Below are 27075 nucleotides of genomic sequence, written 5' to 3'. Positions count from 1 at the left end.
TGATGCAAAGACAGAAAGAGATGTGGCCTTGGTTTTGCCTGATACATTCAGAGTGTAATGAGTACATCGATAAGTCCTCAATGTGTTAGATGGGTTACATGGAGTTTGTGTCCTTGCATTGGTCCGTCTCAGTGTGTGCGTGTGTGTGTGTGAGTGTGTGTGTGTGTGTGTGTGTTCGTCCCCTCTTTTTGTGTCTCCATACTCGCAAATGACGAAGCCCAGTTATGGACCTGGATCCATCCATCCATCCCTGTCGTTACTGCGTTATACACACACACACACACACACACACACACACACACACACACACTCACACCTTCCAGTGCTAAATGTGATAAACTGGAGGGCGTTATGAAGAAGGAGAAAATGGGGTTTCGGTGTGACAATTATTAAATTTGCCTGTTAGTCGTCCCCTCTTCATCGTCGGACGTGTTGCTTGTGCGCCATATTGCCCACGTCTTCCTCTGCGCGAGGGACAGGAGGACAGGAGCAGAACTGCATGTATAGCAAAGGCTGAATTTCAAAACGCCATATTTGTTATCTGCCTTGTAGGATAGAGGGGGAGGGGAATCTGTGCCCGTGGGTTATTTGTTTGCGTTGCCTTGTCTCGTTCACAGGCTACAGTATTAAGGCATTCATTATAGTGGGCGCTGGTTGGAGTGATGCTACGGGTCTGTGCGTCAGGCTGTCCTCAGATGCTCTCTCTCTCTCTCTCCCTCACAAGAACACAGTTTTGGACTCTCGTGATTAATGTGACACATTGTACCTGTTAGCCCTCCAGTCTGCGCAGTGTGCAGCAGCGGGTCAGTTGTCACGCAGCCTTGATGTTGCTTACTACACGAACACAAAAGTGGTATTTCTTCAGGTGATATCGTTATGGTGGAAAAATAATCCCCCCCCTGCAGCCGGCGGTCAGGTGCAAGTTGCAGAATAAACCAGGGGCCTTTCTCTGCGTCACGCTGGAGCCACGACATGCTGAATTACATTAAAAATAAATAAACAGGCACAAAACCATCAAATCTTACAACAGACAATTACTGAAGCTCACTAATTATTTAGCGTGTTTGTCTGTTTGTTACATTTTCCTGGGCAGCAAGTGAGAATAAATATTTGTGTATTTTTTTCCAAGGAGGATGAATATGGCGTCACCGTGGCCATCATCCCAAACAGCCCAGGTCCGGGTTGTTCTGTGCAGATCTGGACTAAATTGTTTGCTGGGTTATTAAACGCAGCTTTCAGCCGGTTGTCTCCCCATAATGTATTCTAAATCCCTCCAGAGCAACTATCTTTTATCCTCCCGCTGAGAGCATTCTGTTACACAATTGTTACACTACGGGCTATATAAAGCAATAGTTCAAAAACACGTGAAATTGTGGCATGTGTTCCTAATTAACGATTTCTGTCCAGGCGATACAAGCTAAAGCACAGGAGGACTCTAGGAAAAGTGGTATTTTCTATTTAGGCTGTGGACCATATTCCACTGTCTCCACTCTGACAGAAGCTCAAATTAGTGCGTTACGCAACACTTCAAATATTCAAACAATACGCTTCAAATATCGTCTTTATTTTTATTTGATTTTTTTCCACCAGACGTTTATCATCCTCGGATGTGATGACAACATGATTAGTGCTCATGGTGAATTAAATAAAGGGAAATGGATGAGGAACAAAGTGCAGAGTAAATGCACCGTCAGGTCGGACTGTGGCTGCGGCGGGTAAAGGAGATGGATATGTGGCACACTATAGGCCCCATTTGTGTCTGTAATTTCGGAAACTCCGGTTACCAGAGTGTTAGTACGAAATGAGTTAAATAACCATTTACCTTTGTCTCGTTTCATTCATCAAACCACAAGTGGAGGACTCCTAACACGAGGGGGCTATTTGTTTGCTTTACACAAGCAGCTGGGTGCGATTTCACGTTTGAGATATCTGTCTGAAAGCGAAACATTTATTATCCCAAGTTGTCAGCGAACCTATTTCTCCAAAAAAAACCTCAATGCAAGCCAATGGGTTTCTATGCAGCGGTGGAAATGTCCTATTGGCGTTACACGTCACTTCATTTCACTTAGAGTAGCCTGGTTTCCCCGGTCACATTTGACAAATACTGTTGTTTGAGACAATAACAATTTCCAAATAGCTGCTCCGCGTATGAATGGGGGGCCCTGTGAAGTATGACACGGCTTATTTCTCATAGTGTCTTGTGCGTAAAAATGATGACAGCAGCAGACAACAAGTGCTGCGCGCCGCTCGTCTGCCCCGCACCTCATCCACGCGAGCCTGCAAAATGGCTGGGAACGGCATACATACAGGGGAGGACACATGTCCATAAACTAAATGGATTCCCGTGAGGTGTGCGCGTTATATCTGAGCAAACAGCCCGAGTTCCATGTTGTATTGGCTGCACACAGTCAATGAAGAGAGCCACGTCTTATAATTACAACGCGCTGCTCTGAGATCTGTCCGCGGACCTTATAGACAACCTCCATGGATCAAATCCAGCCCTGCAGGGTATATGAACTATCCCTGGATGTGAATGTAACATAAGGGGACGCATCCCAGGGGCGCCTCCCTGTGCGCGTGTGTGCGCGTGTCTGTGAGCACACGCAAGTTTCCAATGATTGTCGCAACTGTATAGGCAGCAGGGTTTTTTTTTATACATACGTGTGAGGTCCCTCTGTATGTATGTGTGCGGGCGCGTTCTTTGCATGCCCGTGCGTAAAAGCGTGTAGCCACCAAGCGTACGTACGCGTGTGTGCGCGCGCTACCGGCCGAGTGAGAGAGAGGGAGAGAGAGAGAGAGAGGTGGTTGTGAGAAAGCCCGGATCGCTGTGTAAGCGGATCCCTTTGTGTTGATTTAGGAAGACGTCTGCTGTATATAACGTTCAAGGCTGATAATATCATTGCCTGGCCAGATAAATAAAGCATTGGCCAAAACCATCGGGTCAGCTATCGATCCGATTTTTCTCCCCGAGAGAGAGAGAGCGAAAGAGAGCGAAAGAGAGGGAGACAGAGGGGCGGGGATGGAGGGTGAGAGGGGAATAGGAGGAGAGGGGGGATTGAGAGAGAAAGAGAGAGAGAAAGGGAGAGAGACCTCACTCATTAGCATTCCACGGCCATGGACTAAACGCTGACAACTAACAGAGATATCCAGCTCTACACCACTGCATGCATTTTCCCCCCTTTGTCTTCTTCCCCCTGGCCCTTCATTTCCAGCGGACAGATCTCTCGTCACAGCCAACACATTTTTATTTATGCCTTCTCCACTCATGCTTTTTTCTGTGCACGAATGGACCCCGTGCACAAGAGAGAAACCCTTCCAGTAAAACACAGAGAGAGAGAGGGGTGTGATGTTGTAAAAGCTGTGCAGAAGTGACAGCGCTAAGCACACAGGCTTTACTTGGGAGGGATACAATTGTGTGTGACGTGACAAAATAGAAGTAGAGACGTTAAAAATCGCAACCTTAACTGCTTTTAATTTGATATTTGAGGATGACAAAATAACAGAGCCTTTACATTTCATTGTGAGAAGGTTGATTATTCAAATTCAACAGTATTATAATATTCTTTACACGTAGGTTGGGTTTTTCTTTGGTTTTCGAACATTTGCTGAATATTTTGTATCTTTAAAAGTTGTTTTGGCGTAATCCTTTATTAATCCTTTATTAATCCTTTATTAATCCTTTATTATTCGTATTCGCCAAAAGCTGTAGGATAAAATCAGCATTTCACTCGAAGAGCAAAAGCAGTAAATTCAAAATCTTTCATGTTTGAAAAGTTCAAGTTGTGTTTTTGCATTAGTGGCCTTTACAAATCATTCACAACTACTATTTTCAGGATGAAACCAATTTTTGGGGATAAATCCACACGCGTCAAATGCGTAAAAGTGATAGAGAGACACCACTGACATTTCTTGGACAACCTCCTTTATTTTTCAGATGACTATATCCTAATACGCGCTCCAGTCTTCACCCAACAATGACAGCTGTTCATCTGATAGTAACTTCTTTCCAAGTTTTTCTCCCCTCCCACCCCGGGGCCCCAGTCTCTGTCTTGCTTTGTTGTTTTTAAAATATGCATGTCTCTCCGGAATGCCAGTCACGGGTCCAAACTTTGTGTGTCCCAACCTCCCACATGATGAAATGATCCTTTTTAAAGCGGGCTCAATATGTCTCAATCTGCACTCCTCTTCCCTCTGCAAAGCTTCTGAGTGCGGGACGCGGCCCAGAAATATATTAATTAAAGCGCGCGACCACGCGAGTGTTTTTTAGCGCTGAGGAGGAGGAGGCGACGCGTTGGATCAAGTCAAACTCTGTCAGCGACGGATGGATGAAGATTCACGGCAGGAAAAGAAAAAAAGTAAGGCTCTTTTTGACGCTCCCTCTCTCTCTCTCTCTCTCTCTCTCTCTCTCTCTCTCTCTCTCACTCTGTCTCTCCTTCTCCCATGTGTGTGTGTGTGTGTGTGTGTGTGTGTGTGTGTGTGTGTGTGTGTGTGTGTGTGTGTCTTTGTGTGTCTTTTGCACAGTGTTCTTGTGTGCTCCTCGGACTGAAACGGATAAAGCCAGGGGGAGTGAGAGAGAAAGAGAGGGAGAAGTGTAAGAGAAAAGGGGAGGAGGGATATATATACCTAAAAAGTGAAAGAGGATGGACGTGTGTCCGTGTGTGTGTGTGAGTGGGAGAGTGTGCGCGCGCTTGTCATCAACAATAAATTAATCAACACGTGGCATTAAACTCCAGAGAGTTCTCTCTCACTTGTTAGACCATATACGAAGAGTACGTGGATATAGGTGTTTACATGCGTGTGTGTGTTGGTGTGTTGGTGAAACATGTATAAATCCTGCGTGGAATAAACCACACTATACCTTCCAGGGAAAGAGAGAGACTCGGATGGTCGGGAAGGAAATGCTTGGTTTTAAAGGGGAAAGCGTGAATCGGATGTAACAGATTGTTTGCAGCTCCAGAGGAACTCCTAGTTTCTCCAGTCAAGTTTGGCAGGATGTGTGTGTGTGCGTGTGTGTGTTTGTCAGCGTGCGAAGTGATGCCATGATAAAAGACAAAGCGACTTGATAATAATAACAAATGTCAGGGTGAATAATCATTAGCTGTTGATGAAAGTTGGGAGGAGGAGGAGGAGGAGGAGGAGGAGGAGGAGGGACAAGCTGGAGCTGAAACCACTTAACCTGTTGCTTCTGGTCCAAACGCAGAACAGCAACCTCAGCACTAACATCCCATGAGCACTGCAGCGGTTCATCCCATAATAACAGTGCAAACAGCCACAGGGATGTCTGCACAAACAAATTGAATTTTCTCTTTTCTGATCACTGTGTTCATTTATTAAATTTAGTTACGTGTTTTTTAATAGACGTCCCAACAGTGTTGATTGTGTCAACATATGGGAGGCCATGCAGTTAGGTCTGGGCTTACATACCTGATAACGCCTGGGCTTTTCAGCAATATTTACGGCTTCTCTTTCTAATACTCTCCAGATGGTGTGTGTGTGTGTGTGTGTGTGTGTGTGTGTGTGTGTGTGGGTGTGTGTGTGTGTGCGTGTGTGCGTGTGTGTGTGTCACCACAGTCAGCGAGCTCCTCAATTTTTACTCAGCAGCGTTTTGTTGCAATTACATCAAATGCTGAGGCAGAATTTATTGGTGACCCATTTTCTCTGCATTATATGCAAAGAAAAAAGGAAAACATACCAAAAAAAAGTTCCGGCCACTCCACTTTATTTGCATGTTCAGTTTTCTTCTCTTTTTTTTAACCACTCTGAAATTTACTTTTGAGAGAGAGATAAATAAGAAACAACTTCAAATTCTCATCAAAAGTATAGAGCTCAAATAGTGCCCACTTCACGGTTTGATGGATTAATAGACAAAACACACAGGCCGCATTCATGCCTGACCAATCTTTGTTGTAGCTGGGCTGTGCAGGGTTTTTTTTCAGCCAGTCACTCAGGCAGAATAATGCTTGTAAAGATATAATCCACTGAGCCTATAACCTCTGTAGTCCTCAGCTATATTATCCACTGACAATACATTGGTAAGCTTTACAACAGGTATCCAGCCTCGCCACTAAAACACATGCAAGAGTGCCATTTGCTAATAAACTGGTCAATAGACTAATGCAGTTATATTACTATAGTCCATGGGTTCAGTATATTTATATAAAAAAAACTATCCTTGGTGCATTTTTGCAGATACTCGTAAAACGATTCTATGAACATGACAAAGCAAATCATGAATAGTATTTGAATCTGTCTATCTGTCTATCTATCTATCTATCTATCTATCTATCTATTGTTTCTGTGTGTTTAGCTGCTGCACTCTACTGTAGGTGTACTATGATTTACTGGAACGATGCATTGAAGGGTATTTTTCATCTGTGCCACTGAGAACTGAGCTCCTGACAGTGGTAAGGTTTCCCATTGACTCCCTTTAGTCTCTCCATGCTTGGTTCTCTCTTTCTCTCTCTCTCTCTCCCTCTCTCTCTCACCTCAGAGGACATGCGGCATGTTGATAAATACGTGTCTCTTTTTTCCATCTTACACAGCACCATCCATCAAATTTGTATGCCCATGTTACACTGCTGTGCGTAAAGGAAGGGAAGGAGGGAGGAGATGGAGGTATAGTCGTGCAGAAACACAACTCCAAATCACCAACAAGGAACAAGGGATGTGTTTCTTTCTTTCTTCCTCTTAGATAAAGACTTGATCACTCGCTCTTGCGTTCTGTTAACGTGCTGAATGGTCTTAAATCGCGCTACGCCATGTTTCTTGTTTGAAGATGTAGAAGTGGCCCTTCCCTGCGCTCTGTGGGTTAATAACCCCTTTACGCACCATAACCACTCTGTTCTTGGATCGCGGTCATGCTGTTGGATAGATGCGTTCCTCTGGCTCGACCAGGGCTTGGACCACTCTACAGAAAGACCAGTCGCCCCCTGGTTGCAAACTCTTTGTGGCCCCACATACCGCCGCTGTGATTATAGAAGTGCCTCCTCTCCCTTGTTAAAGGAGCAAAGCTCTAATCTAGCCTCTGTGTCGCCCCGAAAGCCTGCGTGCTATATGTGCGTGCGCGTGCGTGCGTGCGCAAGAAGTGCAGTGGGGGTCGGTCGGCGCGGGAGAGGAGAAGAGGGGAAGGGTGGGAGAGAGGGAGAGAGGGAGAGAGGGAGAGCAAATAGGAGGGGGGTTAGAGCGGAGTGGCCCTCTCCTTCGTTTGAGTGACACGACCCCTCTCCTCTCTTCAAAGGCCATGCAGAAATAAACGCATCTCATTTGAATGGCGATTCTTTTTTTTTCTTGGTGGTATTTCACAGCCAAGATTTCTGGAATAGGAATGTGTATTTCTTTCTTTTTTTCTGCAATATTGAATTCAGGGATGGTTCTGGTGGCGGGGTCTTCAATATTCCCATCTCTCCACATGCAGCATTCTGCAGCCAGTGTGGTATTTTGTCCATGACTACACCACCACCACCCATACCACCCCCTCCACCCCTGCAGCCCCCCCCCCACCCCCGTCCAAATTCATTTGCATCCGCTGATGATATCAGTGAAGAATCGCTGGCACCATATGAGGCAGGGTGGGGGGGAGAAGGCTTATTTGGATAAAAACTGGACCGCAGAGTGGACACGGCCCTAAAGGTCAGTCGTCCATTCATGTCAAGGTGGCAGGGGGTGTGTGTGTGTGTGTTGGGGAGGGGGGTCGGCATGGGATTGCCAAAGAGGCTTATTTGAAAGCGGGTGTATATTTGAGGCGGGGGGGGATGAAAAAACCACAAAGCTCGTCATACTTCAAATAATGTGCCCCGTCACATCTTCACTTTCCTTTCCACGGGTGTCTGAGGAGGAGAGGTGGGTTCTCAGTGTAATGCATGGCCTGCAGAACATGCTGCACAAAAAAAATAAGACGTGCGTGGGGCCCAGAGTGTGGATCACAGAGGTTTAGGTGCACAAAAGAATCGGGCTTTGCAAAGTTCTCCCTTTCCTCTGGTTTGTGCAAATTCAATGGTGGATGGATTCAACTGAGGAGGCCAGTGCAGTGGTCAGAGAGTTCCTCTAGCGCCACTGATGTGCAGCATGTTCACGTCGTCTCGCGGTGAGGTTTACAGCAGCGCAGCGGTGGGGACACACAGAGAACCGTTCTAAAAAGGTTGCCTCTTAGAACCAGAGGTTTGCCATGGAAGCAGCAAAGCTATAATTTCCAAGGTTATGAGCTGCAATTTTTGTAAATAGTGCAGAATGTCAGGGATTTACTTCTACTGGACCAAAAAAAGAAAGAGGAGAAATTAGGAAGAGTATAAACGAAATGTATGTGTGCTCCAAATTGTGAGCCAGTGTGTTCAGACTAATAATGGAAACGTTTGTTCTATATTTTATGTTGAGATTGTGTCATTCTATATACAGTTTTTTATGAAAGGAAATCACCATCTGCCACATTGTGTCAAATTGAAGATTATGTTACATGTGGTAAATATAAATATTTTACAAATATTCCCCCCCCCCCCATTAATTAATAAATCCATCAATTTATTATCCAACACACACACACACACACACAGATGTCATCATAAAATTAGGTTGGAAGGAGTCACAATTCCATTCTAATTATTTCTATAAAACTGCATTAGTGGTCCAGTTATGCGTTTGCCCGTCCAGGATAAACTTTATTCTCACAGGAGCAGTGTGTGTGTGTGTGTGTGTGTGTGTGTGTGTGTGTGTGTGTGTGTGTGTGTGCGTGTGTGTGTAAGAGTTGGGGGGGCGGTTATTGAAAGCCTCGAGCGAACCAAAAATTGTCACAAATTGCTGGTTGTCGAGCAGCAAGTGACAAGATAACGAATATGAGAATTTTTGCCCCTGACACCTCGGTTCATATATCACCGCAGAAACCGACTAATCACTCACACGCTGCCTTTAGTATTATTACACTTCAATGTCATGTTTAAGTGACGTGTCCGAATTGGAAATTTAGATTTATTTTCACTTCATAGAAAAAAAACCAACAACAAAGGATTTTCTTTATTTGATAATTTGACCTGGGCGGAGAGACACTAATTTAATAATAAAAAAGTTAGCCCTTATTCGTGTATGAGATAAATACATGATAATAAGTTCAGTTATAATGTGCACTACATAATTTATAAGTCGAATTAAATGAAACACACGGCAGCTTGGACATTTCACATGTAGCATTGATTGCTGCAGTAATGGTGTTTGTGCCAGCAGGCTCTTATACCTCTCTTATCATTATTATTACTGCTGATATTGTATGTGGCCATGTAACGACTCTTGCTGTTATTGCACTGCCATCACCAGTAATGATGTTCAAGGGAGGACAACTTACTTGTGTCTGTGTGAGACAGTGGTCTGCGGTGTGAGGATGAGGGGGGGGAGTGGAAACATGTTACTGACCATTTCACACACACACACACACCATCCCTGCACTTTTCCCCCCTCCTGTGTTTTTTTATTCTATCTGGTCAAACCACTCCTCTTAACACCTCTCAGCAGACATACTGTATAATACTATAAAATTGATTTGCAACTATGTACTCGACAGAAGATGTATTGTTTGCTTTTGCCACACACACACACACGCACGCACGCACACGCATCCCCAGTAAAACGCTGTGATGGAGCTCGAGAGCGATAGTATCGATTGATTTTTGTCAAGTGGGGGGAGTCACAAGCCGCCCTCACCCTCCCTCACCCACTGTGACATTAAAACTTCTCCCAATTTTCAGCAGGGCGACTGATCCGCTGGTCTGACCCCTCAGATGCTCATTAAAATATGAACCTGGTGGGAAATAATACAATCATTTCTTTTTTTTTTTAAAAGGCAGCAGAGTTTACATTGTAACGCAAATGTATCAAGTGGAGCTGGATCGTGTGTTAGTCTAGTGCAAATGGCACGCTTGCGTAGCACGGCACGGCACGGCACGGCACGGCTGGGATCAGGCTATATGTCGTGCATGATACACAAAGTTTTTAGTGTTTGAGAGGCGCTAAACCGCTGCGCTTTGTTGTGGCGTCCCTCTGCGCCCCTGTGCGCGCCGTGTGCGTAAAGACAGTCTCTCTCTCTCTCTCTCTCTCTCTCTCTCTCTCTCTCTCTCTCTCTCTCCTCTCTCCTCTCCCTCTCTCTCTCCCCTCTCTCTCCCTCTCCCTCTCTCTCTGTCCCTCTCTCTCCCTCAGACCCTCTGTGCTGTTATTGTTTCTACCTTTGTTTGCTAGATGGCGCTCTGCGTTGTGGGACCCTCTGACACAAGCACCGCCTCACACCCTCTCCCTCTGCTCGCTCTCTCCTCTCAGTGCTCTCCGCTCACCGCACCGAGATGCGTTTCCATGAGCCAGTTTTTCTCAAACCCAGGACATTTGCAGCCGCCGCAAACGACTGTAATGAATATAACGTATAAATCCCTGCACCGCTGTGAATAGTGGAGGAAGTTTTTATAATTGCCCCATCCTCTATATGTCGACTGTGATTTTTTTGTGTTGGTTTTGCTAAGCTGTGCCGATTAAAACCACGCGAGCGGTAATGCATTTAATTTTAATGCAAACCCATAATAACGCAGACTATCGCGCACTATTTGAGCTTCGGATAATTAATTGTTTGTTTTAGCAATGTAACGCTGCAGAACATGTGCAGTGAATCACATTTAAACGTTGAAAGGGAGGACTTGAATGATCCATTTCCAAATAACCGTCTCAGTAATTAAAACACACATACACACACTTAATCTGATGCAACAAAGACGACATAATATCGATTATCCAACATCCACACAGCAGAAATATTTAGCAAATAAAAATCTTTATTATGAGCTGTTAACTATCGTGACACGTGATTGTGTGTGTTCTGCTGTAATAAAGCGAAACAGAGGCTACAACTTGCATTAAAAAAAATAATACAATTAACGGCAATTAATCTGCCTATATAAGTTTGCAACTTTATACTATTATTGCAGCAATGTGTGCGTGTCCTGGTGTGTGACTTTATAATCTGTTCTAGATGAGGGTACGAGCAAAAAGCGTTGTATTGTTTGCTGAGTGGTCCACTCTGCTCCAAAATATACTGCTGCAGTTACACTTTCACTAAATAGCAGCTTGTCGGTGGTTGACGTTGATGAATGTGCTGGAGACTTGGAGAGGCTTTTACAGCTGTCTTAAAAAGCGCCGTGGCCCCAGACCAGCCGCAAACACATCAGGTGCAGGCAGGGGCCTTAACACACGCGCGCACACACGCGCACACACGCACACACACACACACACATGTTATTATTCCAAAACCGAGTTGTTAACTTGAGCCATAATCATGTAAAATGCATTTTTAATCTGAGGTGATTTATTTAAAGACGCGTGTGTGTGTGTGTGTGTGTGTGTGTGTGTGTGTGTGTGTGTGTGTGTGTAAAGTAAATTAACGTCTTAATGAGGATTCAGTTATTGTATGGTTTTTTGTCGATAGCTGGGTTGATTTATGATGATGATGATGATATTTGAAGCGTCTTTATTTTGCCACACACATCACAGCTCGGATCCAGGTGACACATTTTCACTCATGTGGTTTAAGATGAGCACAGTGCGTGTGCAAGTTTGTGGATTTAGAATTTTTCTCATCAATTCTTTTATTCCTCAAGCGAAGACATTTACAACACAAATAAAACTCGAGCAGGTTGCTGTGTGCAGAGTGGATCGATGATCAGTGAAATATTTTTAAAGGGAGTAAAACTTGTTTAAACAGTGTATTTATAGTAGACCTGAGTAAATGATACACCTCACACTTCATAGGGTCACTTCAAGTTCACAGGACAATCTTACAACAGACAATGGTTCATTGTTGATTGAGCTGTATTACGCGCACGCACACACGCACGCACGCACTTCCTCCCCCGTCGGGCCCTGGGTGGTGTGGCACAGCAGGTTTGCTTGTACTGTATACGGGGTCTCTCCTCTCCACCTGCAGCCCCCCCAGAAGAAGAAGAAAAAGAAACCCAGTCAGGGTTTTTACCTCAAAGCCCACGTCTCCTCTTCTCCTCTGCTATTTACAGGAGTTTGGTCCAGCACGTTATTAGGGAAGCAGCATTTCAATTATTTTCTTGTGGGCCCATCATACATTTTTGAGTGCTTGAGTAAGACTCTCTTGGTATTTGTTTTTCCTCGACTTTAACAAGCCATCATCTCACGCATGCATATAGAGCTCAGAGATCCCGCTGGCAAAGGGCGGGTTGCGGGTTCAATTAAGGTGGAATAATGCATGGGGACAAAGCGTAAGATGACCTCGATTGAAAATGATCAGAAAACGCATTCACCAAAAAACACACACACACGCACACACAAAAACACACACACGCACACACAAACACACACACACACGCACACGCTGCAGCCTCTTTGTTTTTGACTTAATGCCGCTGCCTCTTTGTATCTGCACTGAGGCATATCTGCCTCCCTGAAATCGCAAGCTACTTTGATTCTGGATATAATTCCAACGCCTGAATATAAAGCTAAGAATTTAATACCACCCAACCTATGTCGAGACTAATTCACTCTTTTTTTTTTGACACTCCTTTCTTTCCCTCCTTAATCGAATTTGCCACATTTAAGCTGGCGTGTGGATTTTGAGGCGTAAGCAGCCATTTGGGCTCTATCCATGGAATGACAGAGAATACGGAGGTTTGTCATAGTTCCCTTAAGTAGAAAACAAGATATTTCAGCGGCACAGTGGGATTTTAACGAATTAAAATATCTCACTGCTTGCTCGTGATAAAAAAAGGTATATGGGATTGAGGCGCTCGCTTGTTAAGTAACTTGCTGTCAGTATAGTTAGCAGTGCTGTGATATGGACGGTGGCTGCAGAGCCTCATCTCTCGGGGTTTTAATTAACAAGCTGTCTCAAAGCTGTAGAGCTCCATCAAACAGACTCTCTCTCTCTCTCTCTCTCTCTCTCTCTCTCTCTCTCTCTCTCTCTCTCTCTCTCTCTCTCTCTCCCCATCTCTCTTTCTCCACCACTAAATCCTCCTCCCGTCACTGCCTGGGGCTCTCTCTCAAACTTTAGACATGCTGGTCCTCAAATCAACTTGTTACCACAGTATGCGCACCAGCTGATAGGGTGTAACTATTCTGAGGAGATTTGCAACAAACAAAAAAAGAAAAAAAACTGAATAAATTGCTTGTTTGCTAACCAACTATTTGCATGCACGTGTATTCCACCAGACGTGCCCATAGCGTGTTCTGCTGGGTCTCTGACTGGTGTGTGATGGAGCGATGACCTGTCTGCTCTGTGAAAGTGGATGGAATCTTTCAGTCTGCTTCGCAAATGGGACGTTATTCAACTTTAACCTGCGAAAACATGCTCTGAGGGATGTTTTACACACTTTTACAAACTCTACTTTTGAATTTGTCCATTTGAAAAAGACATTACTGGAGTGCAACTCGGCGAACTGTACTTTTAACTCAGTTAACATATTCATATTTCACATACAAAAACATGTGAAATATGATGCAATGCTACACAGAGCCACGAGCCTATTGCATGGAAGGCTTCATAGCTGCAGCAGTGAAATGCTACTTAAACCTTAATGCATCAGTAATAGTGATGCAGTGATATTTATATATAATAGCAACACTCGCAGAATCATTAGTTTTACTTTGAGGACATTTTCAAACGGTACTCATCTGCTTTAAATGACATTTTCAGAGCAGGACTTTATTAATAGAGGGGTTTTTTTATGCAGTGAACTGCAGCTACTCCTCAGTGAAAGGATTTGAACACTTCCTCTACAACTGGTGAATATTGTTGTAAGAGTATATGTGATCCTCAACTTTTATATCACTGGATCAAATGTGGTCAGTTGGAAAACCAGTGAACAGAGCGGAGTTTAAGTTGAGTACTAGACTGTGGGAAGTCGTGCAGGGTGCGGACAAGCTCTTAAACGATAAAACTAATAATAAGACATAAAATAATGAATTCTTTGTGTGAGTGTTGTTTACATAGACGGTCAGCGCAGCGGCCAATGTAAACCGTGCAGCCGCTTGCTGATTTACCACAGTTTCACAGAGAGGAAGGGAGTGCTGGCTTCACAGGAGATTTGTCTTTTGGTGGAAGAAGCGAATCTCTCTCTCTCTCTCTCTCTCTCTCTCTCTCTCTCTCTCTCTCTCTCTCTCTCTCTCTCTCTCTCTCTCTCTCTCTCTCTCTCCATCTCTCTCTCTCTCTGCCTATATAGTAACTTGGTGCCGGGCTCTCCCACCACCGTGGCCCAGACGAGGGGGGTAATTTGATAGCGAGGCAAGGTCAAGACAGTGCGCTGTCCATGGTGCTGCGGCGGGGGCGAGGCTGGATGTTATCATCAAATTAGACAGGACAAGTTTCAAATCGATGCCACCCCCGGACGTCTGGAGACCGCCAGCAGTCGGAGTTAAAGTCCTAACAAGTCCCCCCTGACAGGTTAACACCTTAACACAAACACACACCTCTGATGCTGCAGCCTACAGGTCAGCGGCGCTGTGTTGGTGAGATAAGCACCGATCCCACTGAAGGCTCTGAGTGAAATACAGCCCTGAGTCCACTGTTATTTCGGGGGAGCTGTATATATGAGACCCGGTCAGTTCTGGTTGGATTTCCTGTTGAATTTTTTTTTTCCCCGAGAGATTTTTTCCACACACTTGAAGTCCTTGGGCTCGCTGATTTATTTGACAGCCTCCATTTATCTGTGTGTGAGTGAAAATATCAAAGCCCTCCACCCAAACAGACACAGCTCGCACGTCTTCGTTTATTTAAAAAAATCCACGGACATATGGAGGGTCGAAAGTTTAGGGGCTAAAGCACAACTTTGATAATTTATTGGAGCGTTATAATAAACCTATAAATATTAATATTTGAATATATAGCTGTGGATGTAAATGGTGCTGTACGTAAATTGTGTGCTTTTGATCTCACCAAGATCAAAGGAAACAGTGTTTAATGTATTTTTTCCATCCATAAAAAATATGTTTAGTTTGTAATTTCAGATACAATAAAATGGCACAATATTATGGAATGGAATTATCTTTTTTTATGCACTCCAGTGTCCGGAAATGCATTTAGATTTTACAGACTGTCGAGTATAGAAAGTATTTTACTTTTAATTTGATGTTTTTTGTAATAGACCTGAAAAAGCTCTTGAAGAAAATAAAGAATTCTCAGTTTGAGTTGCATTTTATACATTTTGCTGTAAAATTCATTCCATTAGAAATGATTTTTGACAATGTTCTCGATATAATACAACTCTATTGTTTGTTTTTATTCTCATTTATGTCTAAACGTCGAAATGAGTCATTGCAACATTCAATATTAATAATTAAATAATGTGAACAACCTGTGAAATTAAACATTTCGAGATGTAGTCTGAATATTATAATTGAAAAGTTTTGGTTGATCTATATGTATGTGTATTATCCAAAGAATAAATGCCATTAGTAACAGTCCATTTGTGGGAGATCAGGAGTGAGTGAGTGGAGAGGGGGATCTCAGAGAGGAGCGAGGAGGGCACTCATTAGAGATGCTGCCAATCTGTCACCACCTGACAGCTTTTGCTGCGGGGATAAACAGCAATAAAGTAGAGTTGGCCGCTGTGTTGTTAACTTCACACACACTCACACACACACACACACACACGCCACCGGAGGAGCAGGTAAATTCACTCAACTCCTCACAGCTCCCCCCTCGCCTATCATCGCCCCTGTCTCCCTGCCTGCATGTCAAACTACCCCTTCCTCCCTCCCTCTCTCTCTCCCCCTCATTTCATCCTCCCTGCTGACTCAGGTAGCCAAACACAATGAGGAGGACCTCGGCGACAAGAAAGAAAAGCCATTCAACCGGATGGAGAGATTGTGGCGTGGCTGCGCAGAGAAACGTTATATTTGAATGGTTGATAAAGAAACGTAACGGATGGGGAACAAAGTCCTTAAAGCCGTCGGGGTGGGGGTGGGGGGGGAGGAGAGGGGGAGTAGCGTGCATCACAGGAGCGAGGCTGCAAGGTGACTGCAGGCCCCCTCTAATAACACTATATTAACTCGCTTAACCACGGAGATTCAAAATGAGCCCGGGTTCACTTGAGGGGCCCTGCAAACCATGAAATGCACATCAAAACATACACCTGCCAATCCCACCACCTATATCCCTCCAAGCCCCCCCTCTCTTTCTCTCTCTTTCTCTCCCACTATCTCCCCTCTCTCTCCACGCGAGCTGTCTGTCATGGTGTGGCCCAGCTAATTTGAGTTCATTGGATGGCAATAACTTCATTTAGACCTTCATCTTCTTTTTGGGCTGGATGTAATGAGGATGGAGGCCGGGGTGCTGCCAGTTAAAGGCCGCTCCCTCAGTAATAATAACTTGGATCTTATTCTCACCCCACGCACCGCCGTGTTTATCCTCGGAGGGCTGCGTCCACATGATGAAACTCATCTATAATGTGTGATTTAATATCGCATTGCACTCTGTGGTTTCTCTTTTTTCTCCCTCAGACATTTTAAACCCAAAAGAGAAGTGTGTGGTGCAGGAGATACAGAAATAACACGATCACTGTTGAACTTTATTTTGACGTGTTTTTATTTCTGTGAGTGTAAAAAAGATAAAACTGAAATTTGGGGCTACTTTTAAAAGATACTGTGTGTCAACAACATGTCCCTGCTTACACGGAAGTTATCGATTCTTATTATTTTACTATAAGTATTTAAATTAATACAATCGATTAAAGAGTTAAAAAATAAAAAAAACGGGAAATATTGAATCATTTGAGACTGTCAGATTTAATAACTTATTGTGTTTTTAAGAAAAATATTTTAAAAAGGGGATAAAGGAATATCTCTGTGGCTGAGGATTCGCTGAAAGACCTTTTTTCCAGTGGAAGTCAAGGCCTCGTCTCTCAACGCCAACTAATCGATATGTCTCCAGCTCCAGTGCGATATTGATTTCTGGAGGATTGTACTATAAGGATTTGTGGAAATACCTAATTATTTCGTCACTTAAAGTGCAAACAAAAATATTGTTTCGTACACAGACGCTCTCATTCGATTTATAATGTTCGCCTGGAATAAGAAAGTGCACTTGATTTCTGCTCCTCGACGACAATTCACTTGTGCAGCTGTTGTTAGGACGAGTACAAAGGTTTATATGAGCCTCATCAGAGTAGAAATATCACTTCTTTTATCAGATTAACTTTCCATTAACTTTTAGAAGACTATAATAAGCTATAAAACAACAATGAAATAACATACAGCTGCATATAAATATTTATTTATCTATTTATCTAGCTATATATTATTTTCGTTTAATTAATAATTATTCCATGCGTACTACAATATCTCCCTTTTTCGATTTATATTTTTATTTTAATATTGCAGATGTTGTTTTTAATTATATCGAAATATATTAAATAGTTCTCAGAGTCCTCAATATATCTTAAAATAAAAGTTATCCAATGTAGGTTTCAATGTATTGTGTTATTTATTTTACGTTATTTATATTATTAGAATTGTTGGATATTATTTCGGTATTATTACAAAAATATCAGTTATATACCAATAATTAATATAGCAGAAAAACAACAACAATGAGGTATTTATGAATTTTATTATTAAATAAAATATTGGTCCTGTGTTAGACCTTTAACAATATGATTTGCATTTAAATCCATTGGATCAAAACGTGCATCCAAGTGGTTATAAAATGAAAAATAACCCGTAAATAACAACATAAAATAAACAATAGTAAATTAAGTTTAAAGCAGGAAAGATGAGTGAGAACTGTGCAGCCAATTTACTCTCATCCTCAACTTTTCCTGTGTATATTGTTAACACACATACACACACACACACACATACACAGACGTATAATTAAAATTGGCATTTGTCAAAAAGATATTTGAAATTGTACAAATTACAAAGTGCTGAATAACACACATTAAGGCCCCGATCACAGGCCTGTGCCCGTAGATCCCCTTCATCTCCTCCGTCATTCGTCAAGACTAAATGACCAATTTTCTCCACTGAGTCGTCGGTGGCCTGTTAAACTACAGACCAATGATCTGTGTTACACTTTCTTTCCTCCCTCCTTCATCACTTGTTTGCCCCCCCCACCCCCTTGAAAAATCTTAAAATGCAGAGCCCGTTCTTTAAGTGTGGTGTTGCATTTCAGAGGGTGTTCTTTTACTGCAGGAGTCTTCAGGCCAGCGCAGTATCAGAGGAGGTGTAATTGAGGGGGCGGTGAGGGGATAGAGTAGCGGTCCGCCTGAGAGCTGCTATTAAAGCCAAATGGACTGAACACCGTAAAACGGCTCTGCCAACAGCTGTCCCACCATCCGAGAATTACATGCCAGGATCCCCCGAGCACGCACCGCACACGCATTGGGCCACGGTGCCGGTGTGGTGGCTCCTCGCGAGTGTTGGACGGCAAAGTCGAGGGAAGAAAACAGCAAACGAATATTCCGGCCATATTTTTTGTATTATGTTCAACTTCAGCCTACTTCTGTGTCCCGGTGACTGTGGTCTCTGGAGGCATCTTCTGATAATAACCCAGGGAGCAGCAACTGTGGCTTGTGGTACACTGGGGTGGTCGGTTTCCTTTACATATATCCGCTTCATGGTTGTAAGAGTAGTTCTTTGACATATTAGCCCTATAGGGCAGGTGGGAGTAAAGGAAGAGGAATAGTGGATCATCCTGTTTCTGCGTGTGCATGCAAGTTTTGCACGTGAAGTGCATTTTCTCTGTAGATTGTTTGCGTAAAAAAAAAACTTTTGATGACAAGGTGTTTTCTGCACTGCTGCATAATAGAAAATGATATGTGTGATATTTCTGTTGATTCAGAGCCTTATAACGAGATTAAAGCAGCCTGTGTGGTGCATTTTCAATTTCACGTGTTTATGGCATCAAATTACAATGCAAATTATCTCAAGGCACTTTTAAGGTCGAGACTTTACTATTATATTATAGAGAACCCAACAGTCTCCACCTTTTAACGGGGGAGGAACTCGGTGCGGGCGACCATCTGCCTCGACCGGTTGGATGGAGTGGAGAACATGTCCGTGTTGCTATGGGGAGAAGTGCAACACCTGTGCCCGTCCATGCAGATCCGCATCTCCGCGTCCTCGCTCTGCACAATAAAGCCCACACAGTCACACTCTCTCCCCTAAATGTGACGTGTGAGGCCCCCGAAGTGTTGTCTGGGTCCTCATTAGAATAGAGAAAAGAGGGAGAGGAGTTGTTTCCACTGGATTAAATGGTTTCTCGGCAAGTCAATGAATATGTAATGATGTCTAACGAAACCAGTCGAGTTGTGTGCTCTGTGGTGCACATGCAGGCCTTATATTAAAGGGCTCTTCTGCCGAGGAGAGAAAACACAGTAGCCCATGTAGAGAGAGAGGGGGAAAGAGAGGGGCAGAATAGGGGGAAAGGAACGGGAGAAGAAGGGATACAATCTTGAATGCACCTCCAGAGCTTAAGCCAGATACTCTCTCTCTCTCTTTCTCTCTTTCTCAGTCAATAGATGAAAAAGTATTTGCTCACGCAGAAAGAGACAGAGAGAGAGAGAGAGAGAGAGAGAGAGGTTGGTTAGGTCTTTTTGGAGACAAGGGTGAATTTACATTTTTTTAAACTGCTTTTGAAATATTGTTTCTGATAAGCAGTCATGCCAATAAAGTAATTGAATTGAATTGATGAGGGAGGGAGAGAGAGAGAGAGAGAGAGAGAGAGAGAGAGAGAGAGAGAGAGAGAGAGAGAGAGAGAGAAAGAAACAGAGAGAGTTCCTCCACCATGATTGTTGAAGATATTTTTCCTCCCTCTCCCTTTGGTATACCCGATAAAACATTGATTGTTGCAGCCAGCTGACCCGTAAAATTTGGGGGTTAGTTTTCTCTTCTGAGCTGAGCATATAATTATGCAAATAGTGATCTGACAGTGATCCGCCGGAGGAGTGCTGAAGGAGTGTGTGTGTGTGTGTGTGTGTGTGTGTGTGTGTGTGTGTGTGTGTGTGTGTGTGTGTGTGTGTGCATTGAGGGTGGAGTGGGGGTGACATTCCAACTTTGCCTGGTTCCTTTTTGCAGAGAGTTCATCTTCTGCACGCATGGCCTCCATATCAGAGAGGGGCAAGCAGGCGTGACAACAACTCTCTTTAAGTTAAATAAAAAATTGAAATATCAGGCTGTGGTGGCAGCTTATGGGGAGGGAGGGGGGGGTCCCCAACTTTTTTTCCCTTCTTCATGTCAAGGACCCCACCCCATCCCACCCACATCCCAAACCCCCCTGAAATTACCGCACATGCCCCCTCCTTCCATTTCCATTTGGCAGGATATCATCCTATAAGGCTTTACAGTTTTTTTCCCCCCTCCTCTATGATCCTACGAGGATTTGTCTGTAACTGTCTGTACACTGAGAGTTGACGACAATAGCTGGGAGAGAGAAACCTATAATCAAATCAGTCATACCTATTATACATTCACACGCTGCAGGAGCTAACTTCCAGAGAGCTGAAGAGACAAGACTAATCAGACAGGTTCTGCTTTTTTTTGTGTGTGGGGGGGAGGAGAGGGAGAAGTTTTTAGGAAACACAGACAGAGCTTTAAAGCACCCGAGGAGACAGCATGAGTGATCAGTCTGAATGGTAATCACTTAAAGATGAATGGGATAAATGATGAGAAAGAGGAGCGTGATGTCCAAATTCAGCTGAAACACGTGGTTTTTTTTTTTTCTTCTGCAAACTGAGGCACATATTCTACCCCAGCATACTTTACACAACTTTTAAACTTCCCATACAATCTGTAAAATAACCCAACGATACAGTGAACGAGTCTCAAGGCATACAAAATAATGATTCGTGGCTCGAAATATTATTTATTGTCTGCAAGTGATGCCAAGTGACTCGAGGTCATAATTTAAGGCAGGTTATTGAATTAAACTCCGAATATTCTCCCCAATGTTGGATGTCTCAGCATCACGCAGTTGTTACACACAAAGGAGCCTGTGAATACATTTTTAAGACAAGAAGTTTGAGTCTAGTCCACTTGTAAGTGTGTGTGTGTGTGTGTGTGTGTGTGTGTGTGTGTGTGTGATTGAATGCCTCCCTTTAATCAGCGGCCTGACACGGTGCGAGGGGGACTCGCCTGGTTCCACTTGTTGTTCGGGGGTTAATGGAAAAGGTTTCTAAAGATTTATTGAGGGGGCGTTTAATGACCTGATCGGTTTCACCGTGTGAAAACAAATGATGCTGTAAAACCACGCTGAGTGTGTGTGTGTGAGGAGAGAGAGAGAGAGAGAGAGAGAGAGAGAGAGAGAGAGAGAGAGAGAGAGAGAGAGAGAGGAGGGGTCACTTTGCTAAAATTAATGACCAAAAAGAGGGGAATTACTGTTTATAGTTTGTGTTCCTTTTGACACACTTCTCACTATCGATATAATCACAGTGGAGACGTGGCTCAGAGCAGCCTGACCTGCAGGGGGACAGCTCACGTCTAACTACCACTTTCATTTAAAAAAAACATCACTGCAAATAAAGTTACATGAGTTGCTTTGACAGTTTAAGAAAGGTAAGACCGCCAGGCAGGGACATAATATTAGGTGGTATAGATTTCATAAGATGTCACGTGAGAGGATGACACGCGGGCCACTTTTCACTTCTCCACTTTCTCGTCCCGCTGCGCCCACTTTAACACTTTCGTCCTCGCAAACAAAAACCCCGACACTTTCTACTTCTGCCCATTTCTTTTTGAAATTTTTATAATTTCTAAAATAAAACCATCCAATCCAAATCTGAAGCTTTGCAATTAAAGCCTGGGGAAATAATAAAATAATCAATAATGAAATAGGAAAATGTGAAGCGGTTTTTTTTTTTTCCAAAGCAAAAGTTGTTTTTATTTCTTTCGACAGGTTTAATGGGATAATTACAAAAAAGGAGAAACCAATCATGTAAAAGCAGAGTGATTACTGTGCGGCAGGAAAAAAAAGTCAAATCATTACTAAAGACAGTCGAAGTGGATCAAAAGAGAAACGTTTCTGAGGATGTATTTTTAAAAAAGGGAGCTGGCAGGACTCTGGCGGTTTCATCAAATTCAAAGGCTTGTGCTGCTGCGATAAAACAAAATAGGTGTGTTTCTTGAACCACAATCACACACACTACACACACACACACATACAAAACATCCACAAAAAAAATGTCTTCAAGAGCAATTGGCAAAATTAGTCCCCTTTTATTTGCAGACTGTGCTTTGCATCCGGGCTGCTCTTACATCTTTAGTTCCATTCATATATGGCTTGTTGGATATTATTATTATTATTACAACAAAAAAAAAAGCCCAGCAGAGCAGAGTCTTGTTTATTCTTAAGGCAACAATATACAAATTATGGAGTGAAAAATGAACTGATTGTAGCTGAAAAGCAGAAAGATGAGCAGCGGCATCTCAAAATGAAACTCATCAAATCAAATAATAAACCAACTTCTTTGCTGAAACCTGGAGACATGGGAATCAAATTAAAAGGAAATTAGGCCCGAAACCATCAGCCACAGTTGTCTCATTACAGCAGGAACATAATCCACAAAAGCCTTAAAACACACAGACACACACACTGGCCAGGGATTCATAGTGTAGAACTTTAACAATACTAACTATTTGAAGTTTTTTTTTTTTTTGTAAAGTACACATTTGAGCATGTGTCTAAGGTATCATACGATTTAGAATTGGGTTTGAGTTTTTACTAATGTCACGACACATTAGGAATGTATTCCATTAAGCCTTGAGTGGTTTATAAAACACACCAGCCTTATGGAAATTCTTTTTTTTATCATGTTTGTGTCACATAGTCAGATTACGTGCCGATGAGCAGGGAGCTGACTTTGTCACTTCTAAGTACATATGAAGAGTACTTTGGTGGAAAGGAAATAAAACAGGGGAAAAAATAGATATGTTACATTTCTCCAACATCTAAGGAAATATCATTCAGGCTTAGAATAATATTGAAATCTTGGATTTCCTGACATGTGTAAGGCGATATATTGAGCTTTATGAGTGTTGTGAGCTGACTTCTGGCTCCTGTTAAAATGAGATATCCCTCAAACCCATTTTGATGCTTGACTTTAAGTGATTTTAAATATGCTCAGCGTCCTGATTTTTTTTCCACACTCAGCACAGGTTGTGTTTGTTTTATTTGTTTCATCACATTCAATCATCCGGAGACATCAATTTCAAGGCTGTAAAGGTAGTGGGAAAAAAGTGATATATATTTATAATAAACACAGAGAGGTGGACTCTCCACACTTTTACAAATCAAACCAGCAGATATTCTAAAGTAAACATGAGAAATAATGGTTTATTATTAAAGAAAAAAGAAAAATCTAATTTGTGGATGAGTCAAATTTAGCTCAAAGTTAAAAATAAAAAAATTGTAATAAAAATAAAAAAAGAGATCCTACTTATAAACACTGCAATCCCAGAAATAAATGACACAGGTGAGGACCACATATTACACTGAACTGAAGGCGAAAAGTCAGTCAAAGGTAACTGGAGTTAAAGAATGAAGAAATTATAAAAAACACCTTTTCTTGAAACCAGTTAAATGTGTGTGTGTGTGTGTGTGTATGTGTGCGTTTTCACTCTTGCCACAAAACATTTGTGTTGGGTTTAAGCTGAAAAAGAGAACGAAGACAGGGATTTGCCAGGTCAAAATGTTGTTGAATTTTAGCAGAAGATTCCCGACAGCAGGAGCCGATTCCTGGATACGCGGTCCAGGCTTTAGGAGCGGGGGGGAAGAGGGAGAGACTGAGCAGTGCAGACTGCAGGGCAGGAGGGGCATTAGCTCAGTTCAGGCTGATGTCAGGACAATTAGAGGTGCACCACAGTGCATTGTGCACAGCGCCTGTCAGCCTTAATCTCTGCTGCCGTGGCCCGTACCCGCAGCCAGGCCACAGCCCACGGGAAGCGCTAACACTCGGGCCCATATTGCTTTGACAGTTGCGCTCATCTAGAAGTAATGCAAAACGGTATTGTGATGTATACACGGTGACCCTGCACTCTTGTCTCTTACAACAACAAGGCTGTGTGTGTGTGCAGAGCCAGGGAGGGCTGGAAGGGAGAAATGACACTCTGAGAGGGAAAGATGGAGGTTACAGGGAGAGAGCGAGAGAGAGAGAAGAAGAAAGAAATAGCAGAGAGGATCTGGAACCTTAGCCTCCCTTTCTACACATCCCCCCCCTCTGATCCGGTGCCGTCCCCCTCCTCCTCTCTCCTCTTGTTCCGTATCATTGTTGTGGCTCCTCTACAAATCCTGGTGTTTGTTTTTGAGGGAGCTGCTGCGTGTGGTGACAATGTTGGAGGTCTCCTCCGCCTCTTCGTCCTCTTTCGCCTCCAGGACGTCACTGAAGAACCTGAAGATGGAGATGAAACTCATCCAGGAGGTCAGCTCGTGTCTCTCCGTGCCTACATGGGAAAGAAACACACAAACAAAAAACATGAGCTGTAAAGCTGCAGGCAAAGGAAGTGCATGTGGATATTCAAAGATAATTAAAAATGTAACTCCGTAGCACAAAGATTAAAGATAAGATAGTGTAGTCTCTTCAGGTTCACCACTTCCACGATGCATTGAATCTCCCCCTGCAAGCCAAAGACCTTCTGCATGAGAGCCATGACAGCCTATGACCTGTTAGTCCAATGGGACGGCCTTATTATGTTATCCAAGTGGATACCTGATAATCAACACCACCGCATGTCCCCTCTTTCCATCTCAGGCCTTCCAACAAAACCAGAGTTATGTACAATGGGTGCACTAAGTGAAACCAGTGGAGCGGTAGTCATTCATTCTAAAGGGCTGATTGAGGAAAGGCAAGACAGGAGCAGGAGAGAGGAAACTAGCGAACATATCAGGTGGTCTGGCAGCGGCTGGGGGGGTAGGCAGCAGTGCCGGGTTTCCCTCTGACCTTCTTCCAGGTTAGCCAGTTCCCAAGTTGGGGTCACACTGGTGCTTGAAATCTGGTACATGCGCCTCAGGTTCCTCAGGGTTACGGTGTCACGCAGCAGCTTTTTTGGAAGATAGCTTAAACTCGGCGGCGGTTTCTCCGGCTATAGAACACCTCGGCTCTGCATCGGAGCGCCGGTGATGAGGATGGATCACGGCTGCAGCTGCTGCCCGACTCATTCCTGCTCCCGCTTGCTAACCATTCAGCGCCAACAGATAATGGCTTGTCTCTGCCGCCGCTGGCTAGCTGCTCAGCTGCTTAGCAACACAACTGTAACTGGACTTGAGAAGCCACATTGAGGTGGCCTCTTGTTTCCCCTGAGGGAGAATAGGTTTGCTGCAAGATGATTTTAAGAGTTTCATCCCTTGATAGATGGATCTAAGAAAAAAATTTACATGTGTTTACAGTCCGAGGGATGAGTGAATACGAGCCTGGCAGGAATGAGTTTTCTTTTTTTAATCCTTATTTGCACACTTCACTTTTTTTTTTGTTGGGACCTGCAGTTGTTTGCAAGATAAGAGCAGTAAAATGGATCCCTGCAATTTCCTCGTGAGGATAAAAACAAAGATTATGCGCAGGGTTGCCTGAAAACGGCTGGTCCCAGCAGCGCAGGGTTGAAAACCATGACCCTTCAAATCAGTAGTACATTAGAGATACCTCTTTACCTCTGCTCCTGTATTCAGTGCTGTGCGCATTCCTTCTTTTCTTCCGCTCTCCTCCTCTGTGCACATTGTCACAGCTATAAAAGCTAGACTAGAAGGCTGCAGGGATACAATTAGGAGGCACCTTAAAGGCTCCCTCGCCATAGACCGGCCTCTGATGACCACTGCACTGACCCCGTGTTTATTAGATTGACCCCTGCCTGGACACATTAATGGAGATGCTGTGCGTACATGTGTGTGTGTTTGTGTGTGTGATCGTGAGACCGAGGGCAAGAGAGTGGATTTGGGTTCAGTTGCTGGAAGTGTGTTTTGCTTGTGTGTGTTATTTGTGTGCAGGAGGATGTAGGGTTCTCGATAATTCAGAGATAAGGGACTGCGCTGCGTGCTATATAGCAACCAGACTGCAGCCAGTGCCTTGGGTCAAATTTACTGGCCTGGCAATCATGGGAGTCAATAACCCGGCCCTCTCGGTGACCGTGCTACCTATGTAGGGCTCAACATAACACCCATCCCTGGAAAACAAAGACACAGCCCTCTCACACCTCTAATCTATCATTTATATCCAATTTGAGGCACTGTGATCTTTTTTCCACCTCCTCCTCCTCCTCCATGTTTTCCGCGTCTCAACGGTTTCTCCCTCGCTAGTGTTTTTACTTCTGTTTTGTCCTTTTTTCCCCTTCTCCTCCCGCAGAAGCGATCAATGGCGCAGCGCTCTCCCGTTCACCCTGAACTGGCGGTGAACTCCCGCGGAACGCCGCCAGCCTCTCCACCCTATCCCATCGCCGTTCGGGGTCACCAGGGGGGCGTCTCTGTGCCAATATGCAGATGAAACGGTGCCCCTCCGATGACTCCGGACTCTGGATCCACCCCTCTATATGGTGCAGGCTTTGAGATGAAGTCCAGCCCCCCCCCCCAGACAACACTCACACACATAAAGACATAAACCCACTCTCACATTGGCTTAAATAGGCCTTTAACAGCTTACGTCCACTCTTCATTTAATGGCCAAAGTGTGTCGAACCTAATGGATGTTGTCAAAGCTGAGATGTGACCACTGATTTAGAGGAGGGACCCGAATGCCAGGCTTCACTGGCCGCTAAAGACACGAGTACACGCACACACACACACACACACACACGCAGAATTACCTCAGCTATGCCACAAATCAAAGTAATATCTTAAAAAGATGTGGGGATCGATGAGGTGTCATCTGGCTGTATCCCCTGTGTAAAGTGAACCCATAAACAGCCAGTGACAACTACTTATCCTCAGCTTTAGTCCCTCGCTGAGAAAGTTTTTATCTCATAAGCAGATTTTGTTTTGTTTATGGCCGATTGATTTCATGTATTGTTAAACTAAGATCTAACCGGCAGAGAGCTCTTCCATTTTCATGACTTTAATTACAACTTGTTTAACTATTTAATTGGTCAAATGTTGCAAATAAAGAACGTTGTGCATTT

At 43.7% G+C, this 27075-nt stretch overlaps 1 protein-coding gene and 1 long non-coding RNA gene across 2 annotated transcripts in view; one reads left to right on the top strand and one right to left on the bottom strand.

Moving 5' to 3' along the window:
- The first annotated feature begins 4163 nt into the window (after window positions 1-4163).
- On the top strand, window positions 4164-27075 carry LOC118115387. The gene is made up of 2 exons (XR_004697553.2): window positions 4164-4355; window positions 26307-27075. It is a non-coding gene; the product is annotated as an uncharacterized LOC118115387 (long non-coding RNA).
- fam172a (family with sequence similarity 172 member A) overlaps window positions 22175-27075 on the bottom strand; it is a 156251-nt gene continuing 151350 nt past the window's right edge. The window contains exon 11 of the mRNA XM_035166498.2: window positions 22175-24417. Coding sequence (XP_035022389.1) covers window positions 24257-24417 — 161 coding nt within the window. The 3' untranslated portion in view covers window positions 22175-24256. The remainder of the gene's footprint in view (window positions 24418-27075) is intronic.

The sequence above is a fragment of the Hippoglossus stenolepis genome, chromosome 9 (assembly GCF_022539355.2).
Source record: "Hippoglossus stenolepis isolate QCI-W04-F060 chromosome 9, HSTE1.2, whole genome shotgun sequence".
Lineage (NCBI taxonomy): Eukaryota > Metazoa > Chordata > Actinopteri > Pleuronectiformes > Pleuronectidae > Hippoglossus > Hippoglossus stenolepis.
Note: the sequence above shows the minus strand (reverse complement) of the source record. Positions and strands in the feature narration are given on the sequence as shown.